The 15,098-nt window shown below is 55.0% G+C and overlaps 3 protein-coding genes across 3 annotated transcripts; 2 read left to right on the forward strand and 1 right to left on the reverse strand.

Annotated features, from left to right (window-relative positions):
* Positions 1 to 2,547: 2,547 nt before the first annotated feature.
* Positions 2,548 to 4,056, forward strand: HRG_10177 (uncharacterized protein; the record flags this gene model as incomplete). The annotated part of the gene is made up of 5 exons (XM_044868648.1): positions 2,548 to 2,956; positions 3,017 to 3,096; positions 3,346 to 3,584; positions 3,669 to 3,766; positions 3,815 to 4,056. The coding sequence occupies 5 exons, from the start codon at positions 2,548 to 2,550 to the stop codon at positions 4,054 to 4,056; spliced, it is 1,068 nt and encodes a 355-aa protein (XP_044716003.1).
* A 2,991-nt stretch (positions 4,057 to 7,047) lies between these two features.
* HRG_10178 (transposase) lies at positions 7,048 to 8,567 on the forward strand (the record flags this gene model as incomplete). The annotated part of the gene is made up of 2 exons (XM_044868649.1): positions 7,048 to 8,418; positions 8,484 to 8,567. The coding sequence occupies 2 exons, from the start codon at positions 7,048 to 7,050 to the stop codon at positions 8,565 to 8,567; spliced, it is 1,455 nt and encodes a 484-aa protein (XP_044716004.1).
* A 1,775-nt stretch (positions 8,568 to 10,342) lies between these two features.
* HRG_10179 (PIF1-like helicase domain-containing protein) lies at positions 10,343 to 14,345 on the reverse strand (the record flags this gene model as incomplete). Its single annotated transcript, XM_044868650.1, has 10 exons — positions 10,343 to 10,410; positions 10,586 to 10,631; positions 10,686 to 11,567; positions 11,776 to 12,063; positions 12,132 to 12,678; positions 12,740 to 12,831; positions 13,029 to 13,261; positions 13,327 to 13,798; positions 13,885 to 13,969; positions 14,077 to 14,345. 10 exons carry the CDS (start codon positions 14,343 to 14,345, stop codon positions 10,343 to 10,345), a joined length of 2,982 nt encoding a protein of 993 aa, XP_044716005.1.
* Between the last annotated feature and the right edge of the window lie 753 nt (positions 14,346 to 15,098).

The following is a 15,098-nucleotide window of genomic DNA, read 5'->3' on the forward strand; positions in this document are numbered from 1 at the left end:
CTCCATACAACGATTATAACTTATGCTCACTCCATGCAAAGCCGATATCAGGAGTTCCGCCGTACGCCGAGTTAGTCCGACAACGGTGTGTTGAAACGACCCAAGGCCTCCCTCTAGTGCCCTACCAAAGCATTTCTCCAGAATCTTTCGTGACTATTCTACCTACTAGAGTCGCAAGCTATGTCAGCATACCACTTGCAGTCAAGACTCGTCGCCAATCGCGCGATAAACATTTACATGCTAGAGTACAGTAAAAAACAAGATTCGTCGCCAATCGCAGGATAAAGACTTACGGGCTAGAGTTACCGGCTAAATCAGCATGCTATCCGTAGTCAAGACTCATCACCAATCGCGAGATGAACATTCTGGGTCTCCAAGGACAAGCCGCTGGCTCTGTTCGTCAATCCCGGCCCGAAGCTGGTTGTAAGGGCCTATGTGTACCGGTAGATATGGCATAGCCAGACTAATCACGTGCGAGCGCCACGGACACGGCACCTAAAGGGGGCGATGGTAGACACGTCTCCCTTGTACACTCTTTGTAGCTCAATTTACATCAATTACGCCCAGCACCTGTGCCAACAGTGCTGACCCCCTAACATATTGAGCTACGGTACCAGTTAACAAAAGACAGGACAGACAGCAGGACAGCCAGCAGGACAGCCAGCAAGACAGGCGATAGGTTAAACGACGAGACAGACGATCGATCGGACTGTTACAGTATCCACCTCCACATACCTTACGGTATCCACTTCCACATACCGTTACTGTCAGAAGGAGCAGACTAACGGTCAAATCCACGCACGCATAAAAGCCCCAGTGAAAGAGGCAGGTCACACACAGACTTGAGTCGGGTATCGATGCAGTACAGGAACATTGCCCTAATCAGGATACGCGGGAATTGGCCCTGATTCAGGGCCTCCACGGGTCCCTCTGTCCCCTTAGTCGTCCTGTGTGCCATTTTTAGGGGGTATGTCGCATCGAGCTGACCCTGTTTGGAAGGAGGATACTTGTTTCCTGTGTATGCAGATATCGGGGTCCCTCCTGACAGCTATTTAAGCTGGGTCAGTGGACACCCAACGCTCTTTACTCTCTTTTGTAACAGGAACAGAGACCTCTTTTACCCCACTAGCTTTCACATCCGACTTGTCCCTCGTGCGTGCCTCGTAGTGAGATCCGACAGGGTAGTTAATCGTGCCCGCCCCCACTTTATTGGGATTCGCTTTGGCTCACCCACTACTGGAAGAGTTCATTCGAAACGAGCTCTTCCCACGCGTCGCTAGCCCTCCGGAGTCCGCCACTCCAAGTGCGCCTCATCAGCAACAGCACCAGCACCTGCCACCTTCGCCACCACCCTCTCCGGTCCCAGGGCCACTGCCAGGCATTGGGTTGGACGTGAGTCGGGTCCTAGACAGCGACATAAAGGAAGGCAATGCCGGCACCATTCGTCGGCGCGCGAACGCTGCCCTTGAGAAGTTGGGTGTGACCTGCCTGGGCGTCAATTCTAAGAAACGGGCGTTTTCGGCTTCTCTTTCGAGAGACGGACGTCGATAAAGTACGGCAGAACGACACCTGGATAAAGACACACTTCGACAAGGGAACGCTATATGGGGAGCAGTGGTACCCTCTACGGGTTGATAGAGCACATCGCGGGGTTGCGACGGATGATATCGGATGCGCCGTGTTTGAGCGGATGAACGGGGTGAAAGTGCACAAGATGCGATGGCTCGGGACAGCGTCTGTCGACAAGGAATACCGCTCTCTAGTGGTACACCTGGATAAGAAAGAGGAGGTGGACAGGTTGCTTGCAAAACGAACGGTTGAGATGGCGAATGGCGAGTGTGCATACACGCGACAATTCGTTCAGGGACTTCAACCAGCGAGATGCTACCGTTGCCACCTCTACGGACACTTGCATTATCGCTGCAAGGCGCCAGCTCCGATCTGTGGACAGTGCGCCCAACCGGGCCATTCTGCGTCGACTTGCACCTCGGACGTTTTCAAGTGTGCAGCGTGCGGTGGAAAAGGAGCACACAAGGCTACAGATCCTGGGTGCCCGGTGTATCGCCGGGAACTCGCCAAGTTACGACCGACGCCCTACTAACATACATCCTCTGTCTTAACCTTTTCTTTTCAGCACAAACCCTCTACCTATACCTGTGGTTGCCCCACAGCTGGTAGGTTAGCTACACCGGACGGCTGAAGGCAGGTGGACTCTTCGTCAAATGCGGCGGAGGAGAGTGGTCTGTACCTCATCAGACAGGCTCCAGAATTGGAAAGGGACAGGTCAAATGAGCAAGAGACGGATTGAAGGATGTAAGAGAAATTCAGGCATTAGATCGGGACGAATTCCTTGGGCTCGGAACCGAGTATTGGACAACTCTAGATTAGGCTTAGCGAGTCTGACGCAGTGCCTCTGACTATCGTCAATGGCGAAATAAACATCATCATCATCATCAGCATCGCTCCTTTCGTCCTCCTTTTCAACGCTCCTTATCCTTCCCTTTCTTTTGTCGACTCTGTTGACGTTTCTATCGATGTTCTGATACTATGGCACCTCACTGGGGCACACAGAAGTGCCCCAAAGCTGATCGTTTCCATTGGCGCATCCGAGACGAGAACAAAGACTCTTCTTTCTGCCCCTTTTGCGGGAAAGCCTGGCCCCAGCCGATTGTTATATCAGACACCGAGTCCCCAGCAGTCCAAAGCTCTCCATCGAATCAACCTTCCGCTCAGGTCTTCGGCCCAGCTCGACCGTCAGCTCGAAAGCGGGACCGGACGATCAACTTTCAAAACCATTGGAAGTCTTCCGTTAAACGTGCTACTGCGTACTGCAGGACGGCAGAGGTAGAAGACCCTTACGACCATCCACTCGGACTGCCGATCCGTGTCAACGCTATCCTCTCCCGTGGCGAGCAGCAAGCTGGGTTTTTTTTGTCGAAGAAACAGGATCCGATTGGTACGTAGAAGAAAACGGATTTTTTTATGCCCTTGCTTGGTAACTGACGAGTCAATATAGGAGTGTTGAGCTTGACCCTTTCCCACACGACGATTATGCCCATAGCCATGCGATACTGTCACGAGGAGTGCGGAGTCTACGTACGCTAGGAACGGTCACGACACGGCACAAGTCACTTTACCGTGACGCGTAACAGACCCCTACGCGTTTTGTAAACAAAAGAGTTTTCCTAGCCTGCGCCGGTACCTACTTAAGGTCCCGGCTGCACCCCTCCTTGGATGGACGGGGCAGAGCTTTCAATATACACCACAAGACTCCTAATGTGCGCATCCACATAACTGTGACAGATACCTATAAGCGAATGGGTTGACGAATACGTCCGCCCACAGTTCGAGGATCAGCTCCACAATAATATGCGCTGGGAGATTGGCAGCCGTTGGCAAAAGCTTCACTCCAGCGGGCACGGCGGATTGAAGAGGGTCCCGCACCGCGGTCTTTCTGTTTGCGACCTCTTTTTCCCGCATGATGTAAAATCTGGCAAGTCCCGCAAGAGCTGGGATGTAAGCGAGGGTCATATCGTCGTCTGGATCGCCTTCCAGGTCGAAGAACCTAACCCTCGTGCCCCGAAGTCTGTTGACTCTAAGGGGAAAAAAGAGAACGACATATCACTCGGGGAAGAAGATTCTGACACTTTTGCGACTCCGACGTCAAGTGTCGGTCCGAAGCGGAAAAGGAAGAGGAATGCGTCTCCTAATGTCAGGGGTAGCATCCATATCAAGAAAGAACGCATCAACGCTACCCGATTCGAAAGTCCAGCGCTGCCAGCCCTGAAGGATCTTGCCGCTGACTGTATTCAAGTCCAATCCTCACGGCGCCGGTCGGTACCGGCTCGCGAGGATAATGAGCAAGATGAGGGGCCAGATGAGGGGCAGGACGGAGATAAGGATGAGGAAGATGAAGATGAAGGAGATGAAGGAGGCGAGAGCCTCTTTGCCAACGAAGCTCAGGGTCCCTCAGCTCCCTCTGCAGACATAGAGGCAGCAGTCTCTCAAGGGCCGGCCTTCAACACTAGGCACCTCCAGGAGAGACGACGAGGCTAACGGGTGCCTAATGCGATTATGCAAGCGGCTCGGGTATACCCTGAATGTCTTCCTCTTCAAATAGTCGGAACTGGTGTTGAGCGCTTGGTGGAATAACGTCGCCCTGAAGCCGTGTTTGAGCTTGTAAAAGAGTATGGTTCCGTTCGAGTATTTGTTCCAGTTGCTCCTATAATATTTTAATTAGCATGTATATTTAAATCAAGATTGAAGTCACTTACGTATCTTGCCAGCCCGCCTCTTGGAGGCTCTGCTACCGCAAGGATAGGTTGGTGACCACTTTCCTGATGTTGCCGGATTCGATTGCGAAGTTGTATATATACCCCAAAGAAGGGGTGTTTATGATCCCGCCCTGGATCAAGCTCCCAGCCAAACCCCATCGTCGTAAGCTCTTGATTGCACCAGTCTTCTGTCTCCTGTGGCAAGAAGGAATCGATATCGATATCTTGTATCGGCTCGAGTAAATCCTGCAGAACCTCGCTGGCCATAATATCGTCATCCTCTCTGAGAGGCACACCCCAGTTCCGTACCTGATCCGTATTATAGAGATCCATAGGTCTGCCACTTACTACATGCTGGCGATTTCGCTGTGTGCGGATCTTATGGGAGTTCCAAAGGTCCACGAACGTAGCAAACTCATCCTTGATCATTGGTGTATAGATTGCGTAAAGCGCAATCTGGTCACTCAGCCTCGACTCAACGAAAACAGCCGAGCTTGCAAGCTCGTTGAAGAAAGACTACTCTATCATTAGCACCCGTACATATATATATAGTAATATAGTTCGATTGACTTACAATCCATCGGTCCGACGCTCCAGCTCGAAGGCTTCGCCACCATGACTCGATTCGTACATTCCGCGTGCTTGGCCCGTACATATGACAAGACTCGATAAGGTCTCCTTGGCGGTAGATATGACGCATGCCTTCTATTTCCTCGTATGTAAATCGAGCTGAACCGGCTTTTGCAAGCGCTGCCTGGGCCCCAACCCAAAGAGGAGTCTCGATGCCGTGATCGCAACGAGTGAAAAAGGGGCGCATTCCAAGACGCTGTACAGCGACAAGATACTGCTTTAGTGTGCTTAACGCTGTAGTCGCTGATCTTCCTAAGAAGAACCAGATAATGCAACGCGAGTATGCATCAATGCAAGCGTAGACTTGAAAGCCGAAGCGCTTGAGCTTCTCGTACCCATCAAGGCACCAAAGGAAGTTTGGTCCCGGCACAGTAAAGTCGGTACGGTGCTTGAAGTTTCCCTCGCGGCGCCTTTGGACTTCCTCAGGAAAGACTGAACGATAGAAGTCATAGAGACGGTTCTGTGATACTAAGATGCCACCCTTTAATCGAACATAGTTGTACAGATAGCCTCTGCCAAATGAACGAACCGCAGGTGTCTGTTGGAGATCCCTTTCGAGGAATTCAATTGCCGCACAAAGGGCCGCTTGCTGTTCCTCTTGCGTGCCTAAACGGCGTTTCATTCCATTTTGCAGTCGAGCGCGTACGACTGTAAAAAGGGATACCGTCATTCCATCCTTGGCTTGCAAGCCACGAAGGATTGAAGAGTCACTATAGCCGTATGCATAGAAGTAAAAGCGAACTCGTTCAATAAGCTCTTCAGAGACATGGGCGTGGCTATGCCGTGAAAGTCCCGAAGTAGCCAGATAGCTCCTTAGCGAGCGTGGCGAGATCTCCGGCCTGCCTCTTGCACGAAGGATCTCATTGACCTGAGCCTGGATAGCTTGGTGTGTAAATCCAGAGTCGTGCATCTCAACGATATCTTCGGATAGGTCATCAAGCTGTACTTGACGAGACAGTCCCCAGTCTGCAAGTTGAGTCTGAAAGAGCCGCAAGCCGACTGTCGGGGAGCCTTGGCTAACAAGAAGATTGTTCAATGACTGCAGCATTTCCTGCTGCGTGGACTTTAACAGAAAGAGCTCATTGATGTGAGCCCGAAAGGGCTCAAGGTCCGGCCTGCGTTTAGGCATCGTTTATCGTAGATGTGGAAATACAGAGGCTTCAATTGACGAAGGTGTCTCGAGGGATTGATGGGCTGAGGGATTGAGGGGTAGAGAGCCTTTTTTTTTGGTGCGGTTTTTGCCAACCTTGCCTAATGTGCGACCGTAGATATCTGATTATTTGGATACGCCCCACAATGGCGACCTGGGCCAATGATTTTTGAGAGCCAGCCCTGGCCCAGAGCGGTCGCTAATTACGGATACGGGCAGTTGCTTTTCCAGGCCGTGTCACCAAGCTTTCTTTTGGCGTTTTACCTGACACGTTTGATCGTGAAATATATCTAGTGGGTGCGTCTGCCATATTACGGGGGGAGATATATGTAGCCGGTGGCCAGAATGGGACAGCTCTGCACTTGACTGCAATGGCGCATACAGCAGAAGGCGAGGCGCTGTCCGCCGCCCTTTCTAGTGTCCCGTCCACCAGTTTTAGCGCTCCCGAGAGCTCCCCCGACCTTGACACATCACCTTCGATCGACTACGTTGGATATGAAGGCATCGATTGGAATCGCCTCTCGGGTTTCTCTATACGCAAGTATAGAAAAAGAGCGCGGACGGGATGGGTATAGGAGCATGGGTTCGATATCGAGAAAAACGATTCCGGTCATCGGTTTTGGCTTTGCAAGGTCTGCCACGGGAAGAAGGCTACAATTACCCATATGTACGATGCTGCATCCACAAGTCAAGCGAACAGTCACATGGAAGAAATTCACCACATCAACAAAGGCGGGCCAATGCTACCACAGAGGAAGAAGCAACGCACTCTTTTCGACGTGGTTGACCTAGACTCAACCGACCGAAGGATCAGGCTCTGATGAATGCCTTCATCTCGTCCTTTCAACCGCTTCGCTTTCAACATCTCCTGATACGCTGGGTGGCATGCGACAACATACCATTCCACAAACTGGAGAGTCCGTACTTTCGCGACCTTATGGCTTACGCGAACAGCGCAATTGCGGATTCGGGCAGTATTCCACTCATAGCACAATGCGCGACTGGATTGTGCGCTCCTTCAATTGTCACAAAGGCGTCGTGACGGAATTGCTTCGTCGGTCGCTCAGCCGCATCAACGTCTCCTTTGATGCTTGGTCATCCCGAAAATTCACATCTCTGCTCGGCCTTACCGTACACTTTCTTGATGACGAAGGGAAGTTCCGTACGTTTCTCCTCGGCTTGCCACGGATTGAAGGTCGCCACTGTGGAGAAAACCTGGCCGACCGTGTCAGCGAGATAATCCACGAGTATGGGTTCGAGGATCGCGTTGGATATTTTGTCACAGACAATGCGGAGAGCAACGACACGTGCCTTGAAGACTTGGGCACTGAGTTGGGGTTCAACAAGCAGCATCGTCGGCTCCGTTGCTGCGGCCACATCATCAACCTCGTCGCCCGATCCATTCTTTTCGGCACGGACGCCGACGCGTTTGAAGAGGATTGCCAAGCCAACAAAGAGATCCAAGATGAGGTCAGACTCTGGAGATCAAGGGGCCCCATCGGCAAGCTGCACAATATCGTTCACTGGGTGGAAAGGTCTGGCCAGCGCATTGAAAGGCTCCACAAGCTCCAATCCATTGAGAACACCGCCCTGGGCCTCGAAGACAAAACAACCTACGATGTCGTCATGGACAACGCTACTCGCTGGAACTCGTCCGAATCGATGATGGAGCGGGGCTACATGCTTCGCAATGCACTCGATTCGCTGGTCCAAGCGGAAGTGACAGAGTGGAACCAATATGTGGCGAGAAGGACACAGCACGGGGCAAAGCCGATGCCGAAGAAGTGCCGCAAGAAGCCTACAATTGTGGACGACCAGATGGCCACTGAGGACTGGTCCGTTATTGCAGAGTATTTGGCGATCCTGAAACCATTGAAGATCGCGACAAAGCGCCTAGAGGGCCAGCCACGACAAGGCAAATTCGGCGCGATTTGGGAAGTTTTGCTCACAATGGAGTGGCTTCTGAAGCACCTAGAAGAGGCAAAGCTACAGCACGAACGGGACGAGGAACCGTACCTGCGAATCGGCTGCAATCTCGGCTGGATGAAGCTGGATCAATACTACGCCCTTACGGAGGATAGCCCTGCGTACCTCGCAAGCCTCGTCCTCCATCCCGCGTTTCGCTGGTCCACCGTCGAGTCGCAATGGTCCGATCATCCGGACTGGTTGGCCAGAGGAAGGGCGGCTGTGCAAGAGCTATGGGAGGAGTACCGAACCCTCGCGGTCGAGCAAGATACGATACCCGAGGAGCCCACAGCTGCAAGGAAGACAACGGACCTAGATGACTTCATGACCTCAATTAGGAAACTTGGCGCCCAACCTGCGTCCTCACCGTCCTCCACGCGTGACGAGTACGCAGAATGGGTGGGCAGTACCGATCCGGGCGATTGTCTTGTGGACAATCCCATCCAGTACTGGCTTCTCCGCAGACGCCAGTATCCACGCTTGTCGCGAATGGCAATCGACCTCTTTTCTATTCCGGCGATGTCTTCAGAGCCGGAGAGAATATTTAGCCTTGCCGGACAGATGGTCACAGCTCAGAGAGGCCGCCTCAAAGCCAGTGTGTCCATCAACCAAGTAAAGCAAAATTTGACCCCTTTGCTTGACTTGGTTGACCGGACCCTTTGCTTTACTTGGTTTGCTTGACGAGAGGGGCTTACTTTGCTTGGTTGGTTGATGTTGCTTGACTGTATTTCCTAATTTGGCTGCACGATGTACCCCGCCTAAGACTTTTGGCACTGTCGGTACCTTGCTTGAACGATTTCTTTTTTTGGCCCCTTAAGCACTGTATGGTAACAACATATGACTTCTAAGGCAGGTGCCTGCGATGTTCAATAGCAGCTACAGCATCTGTATTGTAGCGATTCCGTGTGTCTGTGATAACCGTCTCTGTCTGCGAGAAAAGTTAAATTGCCTCGGTGATGAGATTGCGATTGATATGATGACAACAGCTGCCTGGCACCGTATTTGATGAAGAAATCGAAGAGGATAGCAAGTCGTCATGGTTTGACATTGATGTAAAAACATGTTCTATAACGTATCTCAGCTCGTCGTTGCTTCTTATCGCCGCGTTGCGAGATGTATCACCAGGATATCCTACCCTAGACTTTTTCCCCAACCACATGTGGTGGGTGGAACAAGCCATCGCAGAAAGACTGCCACATCAACTTTACATGATAAAAATATCTACGCACCCGCATTTCTCCCGTTTCCATTTCATGCCTTTTTTGCTCCGGACTCTTTTGCTAGGCGCGACCGGCTTCTCTCACAAAGTAGACTTCGCGAGATTTTGGCAGCAAGAAGGTTGGGAAGCCCAGCCAACCAGGGTGCGTGCATCCCCTCGCCGACTCATAAAATGGGGCTCTCGCGACGAGTTGCCTAAAACGGAAAGGTCGTCGAGCAACCTCAAGTAACCCCGAGTAAGCCAAAGGGTCTTGCTTGACTTGGTTGAAAACCGTCTTTACTTTACTTGGTTGTTACGTAATCAACCAATCCCAACCAACCAAGTCAAGTAACTTGGTTGATGGACACACTGCTCAAAGCGGACCTTATAGGAGCGGCTCAATGTATTTCGTCGTGGGAAAAAAGTGGGGTTATCCAGATATCCAAATGAGATCCAAATCGATTCAAATCAAATCAAATCAAATCAGATCCATGATTTTGCTATCCAAATCAAATCAAATTGGACCCCGGATTTGATTTGATTTATCTATTTGCAAGTCTGCCGGCGACCACGAGCAAACTTTTTGATAGACGATTGCATCGCAAAAACAACGACAAATCGTATACAAATAGACCAATACGAACCCTCATCGTCTCATTCATTTGATCAACGATGGCCCCGACCGCCCGAGCTATGTCCGACGAAGCCCAGCTCGAAGAACTGCACGACCGGATGCAAGGACTAGACATCCAAGCATCCGTATACCCAGGGTGGTTTTCCATATGCCTTGAGGAACGAAAGGCCTTCTAACGTGCCCCGCAGACCCCGCCCTCTCCCCCCAAAAGTTCTCCGCCCCTTGATTGGTCCCTTGTGATTGGTCCCTCCTTGCCTCCCTCCTCGTTGGTCGCTGCCCTTCCCCCGGCTTCTGTTGCCTTTTCGCGTGCCTTATCCCACCACTAGGCGCCTCCCACCCTGTCTGCCGCCTGCCGACTCTTCCCGCCTGCCGAACTCTTCATCGCGTCTCCTGGCGCGGCCGCCTTGACTCTTCAGCATCACCGTCCAGCCAGCGCAACGCCTCCTCAACGGTCCTCTCGCTCAGTACCTCGAGCCTGGCCTGTGCGGCAGTCATCTCCTCGGGACCCGGTTGCCCACCAAGTCTCTGTCCCGCACCTTGGACACGAGCATGATGCCGTCTAGAGTTCGGCAGCGCGATAGCTGCACGTACAGGCCGTACGGGTCGCACTGCGAGGCACCACCGTTCCATCCATCTTCGTCGTCCGTGTCCTCGCAGCTCGAGGGCCACGCGCTCCAGCGTTTTGCCCTGCACCTTGTAGTCCGTGCACGCGAACGCTGCTGCGCACGGCAAACCCTTTCGGCTGACGTCGTTGCGTTGCCACGGCCTTTTTCGCTGGCACTGTATCTTAACGGTCATGGGTGTCAACAAGATCGTGCCCGGCGGCATCCCGACGAAGTGGAGATATCTCGTCGTCTCCGATTCGAGAATGATCCCCGCCGGCGGCCCGAAGTGGATCGTCATATCGGCCGAGATCCGATGCCCCGGGTACGCCTTGTCGACAATGACCTCCACCGCCGAGTAGCTCGCGCCGTTCACTAGCTTCAGCCCCTGGTGGGTGTTGTGGTTCACGACGATGGGCATCCCGGCCACGAACATGAAGACGGCCGGCACCGGGATCGCGCTATCGTCGCCCTGGTTGAGTATCATGATCGCCTCTTCCTCCGTCGGCAGCTCCTCCTTCCACTTGTGCTCGGAGATGAAAATGCGCATCGTCGACCGCTGCTGGACCCGGAACGCCAGGCTCGCCTCCATGTTCAGGTTCCACCGATTCCTATTGAGCGGCGTCACCACGGTGATGCCCGTCTCCCAAGGGATCCGCCTTCCCTCCCGGTAGCACCTTGAGTTGAGGAGGTTTAGATCCGTCCGATCCTGCACGCCTAGACGGATCCGCTTCAGCAGCCTCTGCAGCTCCGGGTCGCCGGCGGCGCGCATCTGCTCGTCCAGCATGACGACCGTCGTGAACCTCTTCCACAGTGCGTGCGCTTTGTCGTGCTGGTGACGCTGCTCGGCCTTGAACGAGTTGTCTACGTCCCACGAGATGGCCGCGCTAGGCAGGACGATCGACCTCTCTTGGACCGGCCGGAACTGCTGAAAATCTCCGCAGAAGAGGACGATGGGGATCCCCCCGAAATCTTGCCGCGATCCGCGAAGCCGGCGAAGCCGCTCGTTCACGGCGTGCAGCGTCCGCGCCCCGAGCATGCTCACCTCGTCGATGACGAGCACATCCTTCTCCTGCCAATCCATTCGAGACTGGCCGTGGATGAACCGCTCCGCCTGTTTCGGCAGCCGCACCCGTCAAGGTCTTTGACCATGTTCGCGCCCCCGCCCTTGGTCTTTAGTGAACCCGCAGGCGGAGTGGATCGTGATGCCGTTGATCCGCGCCGCCGCAGTCCCCGACGTCGCCGTGATCAGCAGACGATTCGAAAGGCTCTTTTACTGAACAGCTCGACGAGTGCCTCGATGATTCGCGACTTGCCGGTACCGCCCTCGCCACCGACGAACTGGCGCAGCTGGCAGGCATCGCCCCGTCGGTCTGCTGCATCAAATCGAGCTGGCGGCATATTATCAGAAAAGCGATGGACTGCCTCTTGTTCAGCGTCAGCCGTGTTGCCAACACCTTGCCCGCCGCGAGGAAGGAGGTTGATGGGCCAAACTGAACGTCCATTCCCGCCCCTGCGTCGATAGCGGTCTCGTCGGAGTCGGCCATCGTCATTTCGACCTCGTCCTCCCGAAACCGGTCATCACCCTTCGCAACGCTGCGCGGCGATCGCTTTCCCAGGCGGCGGGCGTGCTTTGTATCCCTTGGATCATCCTCTCCCTCTCCTTCGAGGCACTTACCTGCTGCGACTTGATAGCCTTGACCTGATCCTGCGGCGGTAGTGCGGCCCCGAAAAATCCCCGCCCTGGCATGCTTAACCGCCTCTCCCCTCGTTCGATCAGCGCCGTGGCCTCGAGCTCGGCCGTCGAGCGCAGCGCCGATTGCTGAAACCGACAGAGCTGCTGTATCATTGCCATGAGCTCCGGCGACTTGGCCGTCACCTGATTCGCTCCCACTGCACCTCGGACGACGTCGATGAGCCGCGTTGCGTCTCCGATGCTGTTGGGCTGATATGTCGCTGCAGACTCCGCGCCCGCCTCGCCTGCTCCACCCTCCTCGACGTGTGCGACCGTCGGGTCGCCATCGCCGGACGAGGCTGCCCATTGCTTGGCGTCGCGTTTTGCGTCTTCGGCGGATCGTCGAAGCAGCTGCACGTTGTCGACGAGACATGATATTCTCGGGGCCATAGCGTCTCGAGCCCGCGCCCAGATGCTGTTGATCTCACCTGTTCCTTCGCCCAGGAAGGACTCCCACGGCACGAACAGCGCAAGATGCTGCACGGCTGCCCTTCAGGGGGTGGGTTAGCCTCTCCGATAATGCCCGCTGACAGAGCAGTTGCCATACACACCTCCGGTAGCACGACTCGTCATCGTAGGTGAAGTCCTTGCTCAGGTAGCCGTCGAGGCAGACGGTAGCGTGCTTGCCCGGCCGCCTGAGCACCTGAACCCAGCGTCGTCCCGGCGCCATCCATCCTCGAAAGACATCTCCCCCCAAGCCGCCCAGCTCTCGTCGTTGCCGATGCGTTTCAGTCTGACGATCGATATGTAGTCATACAGGCATAGGCCTTTCAGCAGCTCTCCCCGGTGCTGGTACGCCTCGACGTGGGAGATTCTCAGGCCTTCTTCTTCGACGACGACCGACTCATCCAAGGTGTCATCCATAGCCGCAGCGCCACTGGCTTCTCGGAGATGCCGCCATCGCCGAAAGACTTCCCAGTACAGCAGAGAACAGTTCAGGTACGCCCACGCGCTGCTGTCGGTGAACTCGGCCGGATATCCGAGAAGGTGAGCGACGACCTCGACCTGTGATAGCGGACGCTCCGTGAACACGCGGTTCGCCACTCTCATCAGGAACTGTCGCGTCCTGTTCCCTTGACAGGGTCATCGGTGGCAGCGTCTCCGCCACCGTCCCGCCCTCCGTTTGCCGTGCCATCACCTGTTGAGGCGGCCAGGAGCTCGGCCGCGGCCGCCACACGCTTCCACACCGGGTCCTCCACCTTGGTCGCGTAGTTCGTGACATAATAGATGAGGGCCATTGTCTTGCGCTGCGTCGCAATGAAGGAAATATCATGGTTGTGCCGGAGCCCGACAGCAATAGCCTCGTTCCATCGATTGACCATGCTGTGTGTCCTCCGGATCTGCAGCACCCCGTCTGCCGTGAGGGCGGTCTTGTCGACTAACCTCCATGGCGCCTTGAACCGGCAGAGGTCCCCTTTCCGCCCTCCTTTGCCCAAGGAGTACTTCACACAGGTCGGGCTATGCGTGTGCACCTGCGTCGCGCCGGCACAGAAGTTGGCCTCCTCGATAAACGCGGCCGAGAACTGCGCGGCGTTGTCCAGCAGGGAACCAATACCGCCCGTCACAGATCGCTCCGCTTGCACGGCGCAAAAACTTTCCTGGTCCAGATCCTGCCTTGCACGTCAACCCGGCCCCACTTGGCCATCAGAAGAGTACTTCAGGCTCCCGGTGGCACATCTTAGGTAGGCATTCTTACCTCTGAGAAGACGCTATCGATGTATCGGACGATTCGCTCGCGATACGCCGCCTGATCCTCCCCGTGGATGTCGGCAAGCATCGAGCTGAGATGCGCGTTCCCGTGCAGCCAGAGCAAGCCGTGAACATGAAGCGCCCTCGTTCGTTCGTCTCCACGGCGCCATAGTACTTGCCGATGCGCCCGAATACCGACTCTTCACCGACCTTCACGTAATGATCGAAGAACAGCTTCATCTCGCGGTGGAAGAACACGGCCGAGCTCATGGGATCCGATATCGCCAGCCGTGCCCGCTTATACGCATCCCCAAGGCCTTCTAAGAACTCCTCGGCCGCGTCGGGATCGCGTGTGCGGTATGCCGCCAGTCGCAGCTTCACCGGGTTCGTAATGTCGTTCGGGTTGATGGTGAACCAGATGGCCGGCACGCCATATCCGACGATGAGCGACTGGATTTTCCGCCGCATATTGAGACGGACCTCTCTCGACATGGGCTGCCGGTGGCCGTAAAGCGAGAGGCTCCTGAGAAGCTCCTTCACGTCACCATCGGTCGTCTTACCCGAGCTCTCCAACTCGACCCTCGCCGCCGCTAGCCTTTCTGTGGTCATCGAACGCACGATGCGCTCTACCTTGCGGAAGTTCTTCCTCCCACACTCAACATGCTGACCCGGCGGTTCCTCGACCGCACCCCATGTTGAAGACGAGAAATGCGAAGATGTGGTGCAGTGCAAATCGACCACCATGGCGCCGGAGCACGATCTCGGCCCACGCCTGAAGGTTCAAGCTTCGAGACGATACGGGGTCTCCGCGGCCGCCTCTGCCTCGACAGCCCTGCCTCGCAAGTTGGCCGTGACCTTCCCCGCGTCGACCATGGTCTCTTCAACCAGCCTTGGTCCCCCAACGCCAAATGGGAACAGGGTCGGGAACGTCCTGGCAAAGAAGGACGCCTCAAAGGAATCGGTAAACTCACCCCCGCGAAACCCGGATGTATGGCTCACAACCACCGTCGCCACGCCCCGAACCCCGGCTAGGGACCCGACCCACGCTCTCGGGCCGCACGGCCGTCGTCGGCACCTTCACCAACAGCGTCACAGGCAAACTGCAGCTTCTCCACGTCCGCGACGTCTGGCGGTCCGTCGAGCGCGAACATGCCAGAAGACGTCACCTCGTTGATCGCTGGAACGTTCTGGTCGGGGCAGGCGTCACTTCCATCGCGAACC

The sequence above is a fragment of the Hirsutella rhossiliensis genome (genome assembly GCF_020360975.1).
Source record: "Hirsutella rhossiliensis strain HR02 chromosome Unknown scaffold00015, whole genome shotgun sequence".
Taxonomy (NCBI): domain Eukaryota; kingdom Fungi; phylum Ascomycota; class Sordariomycetes; order Hypocreales; family Ophiocordycipitaceae; genus Hirsutella; species Hirsutella rhossiliensis.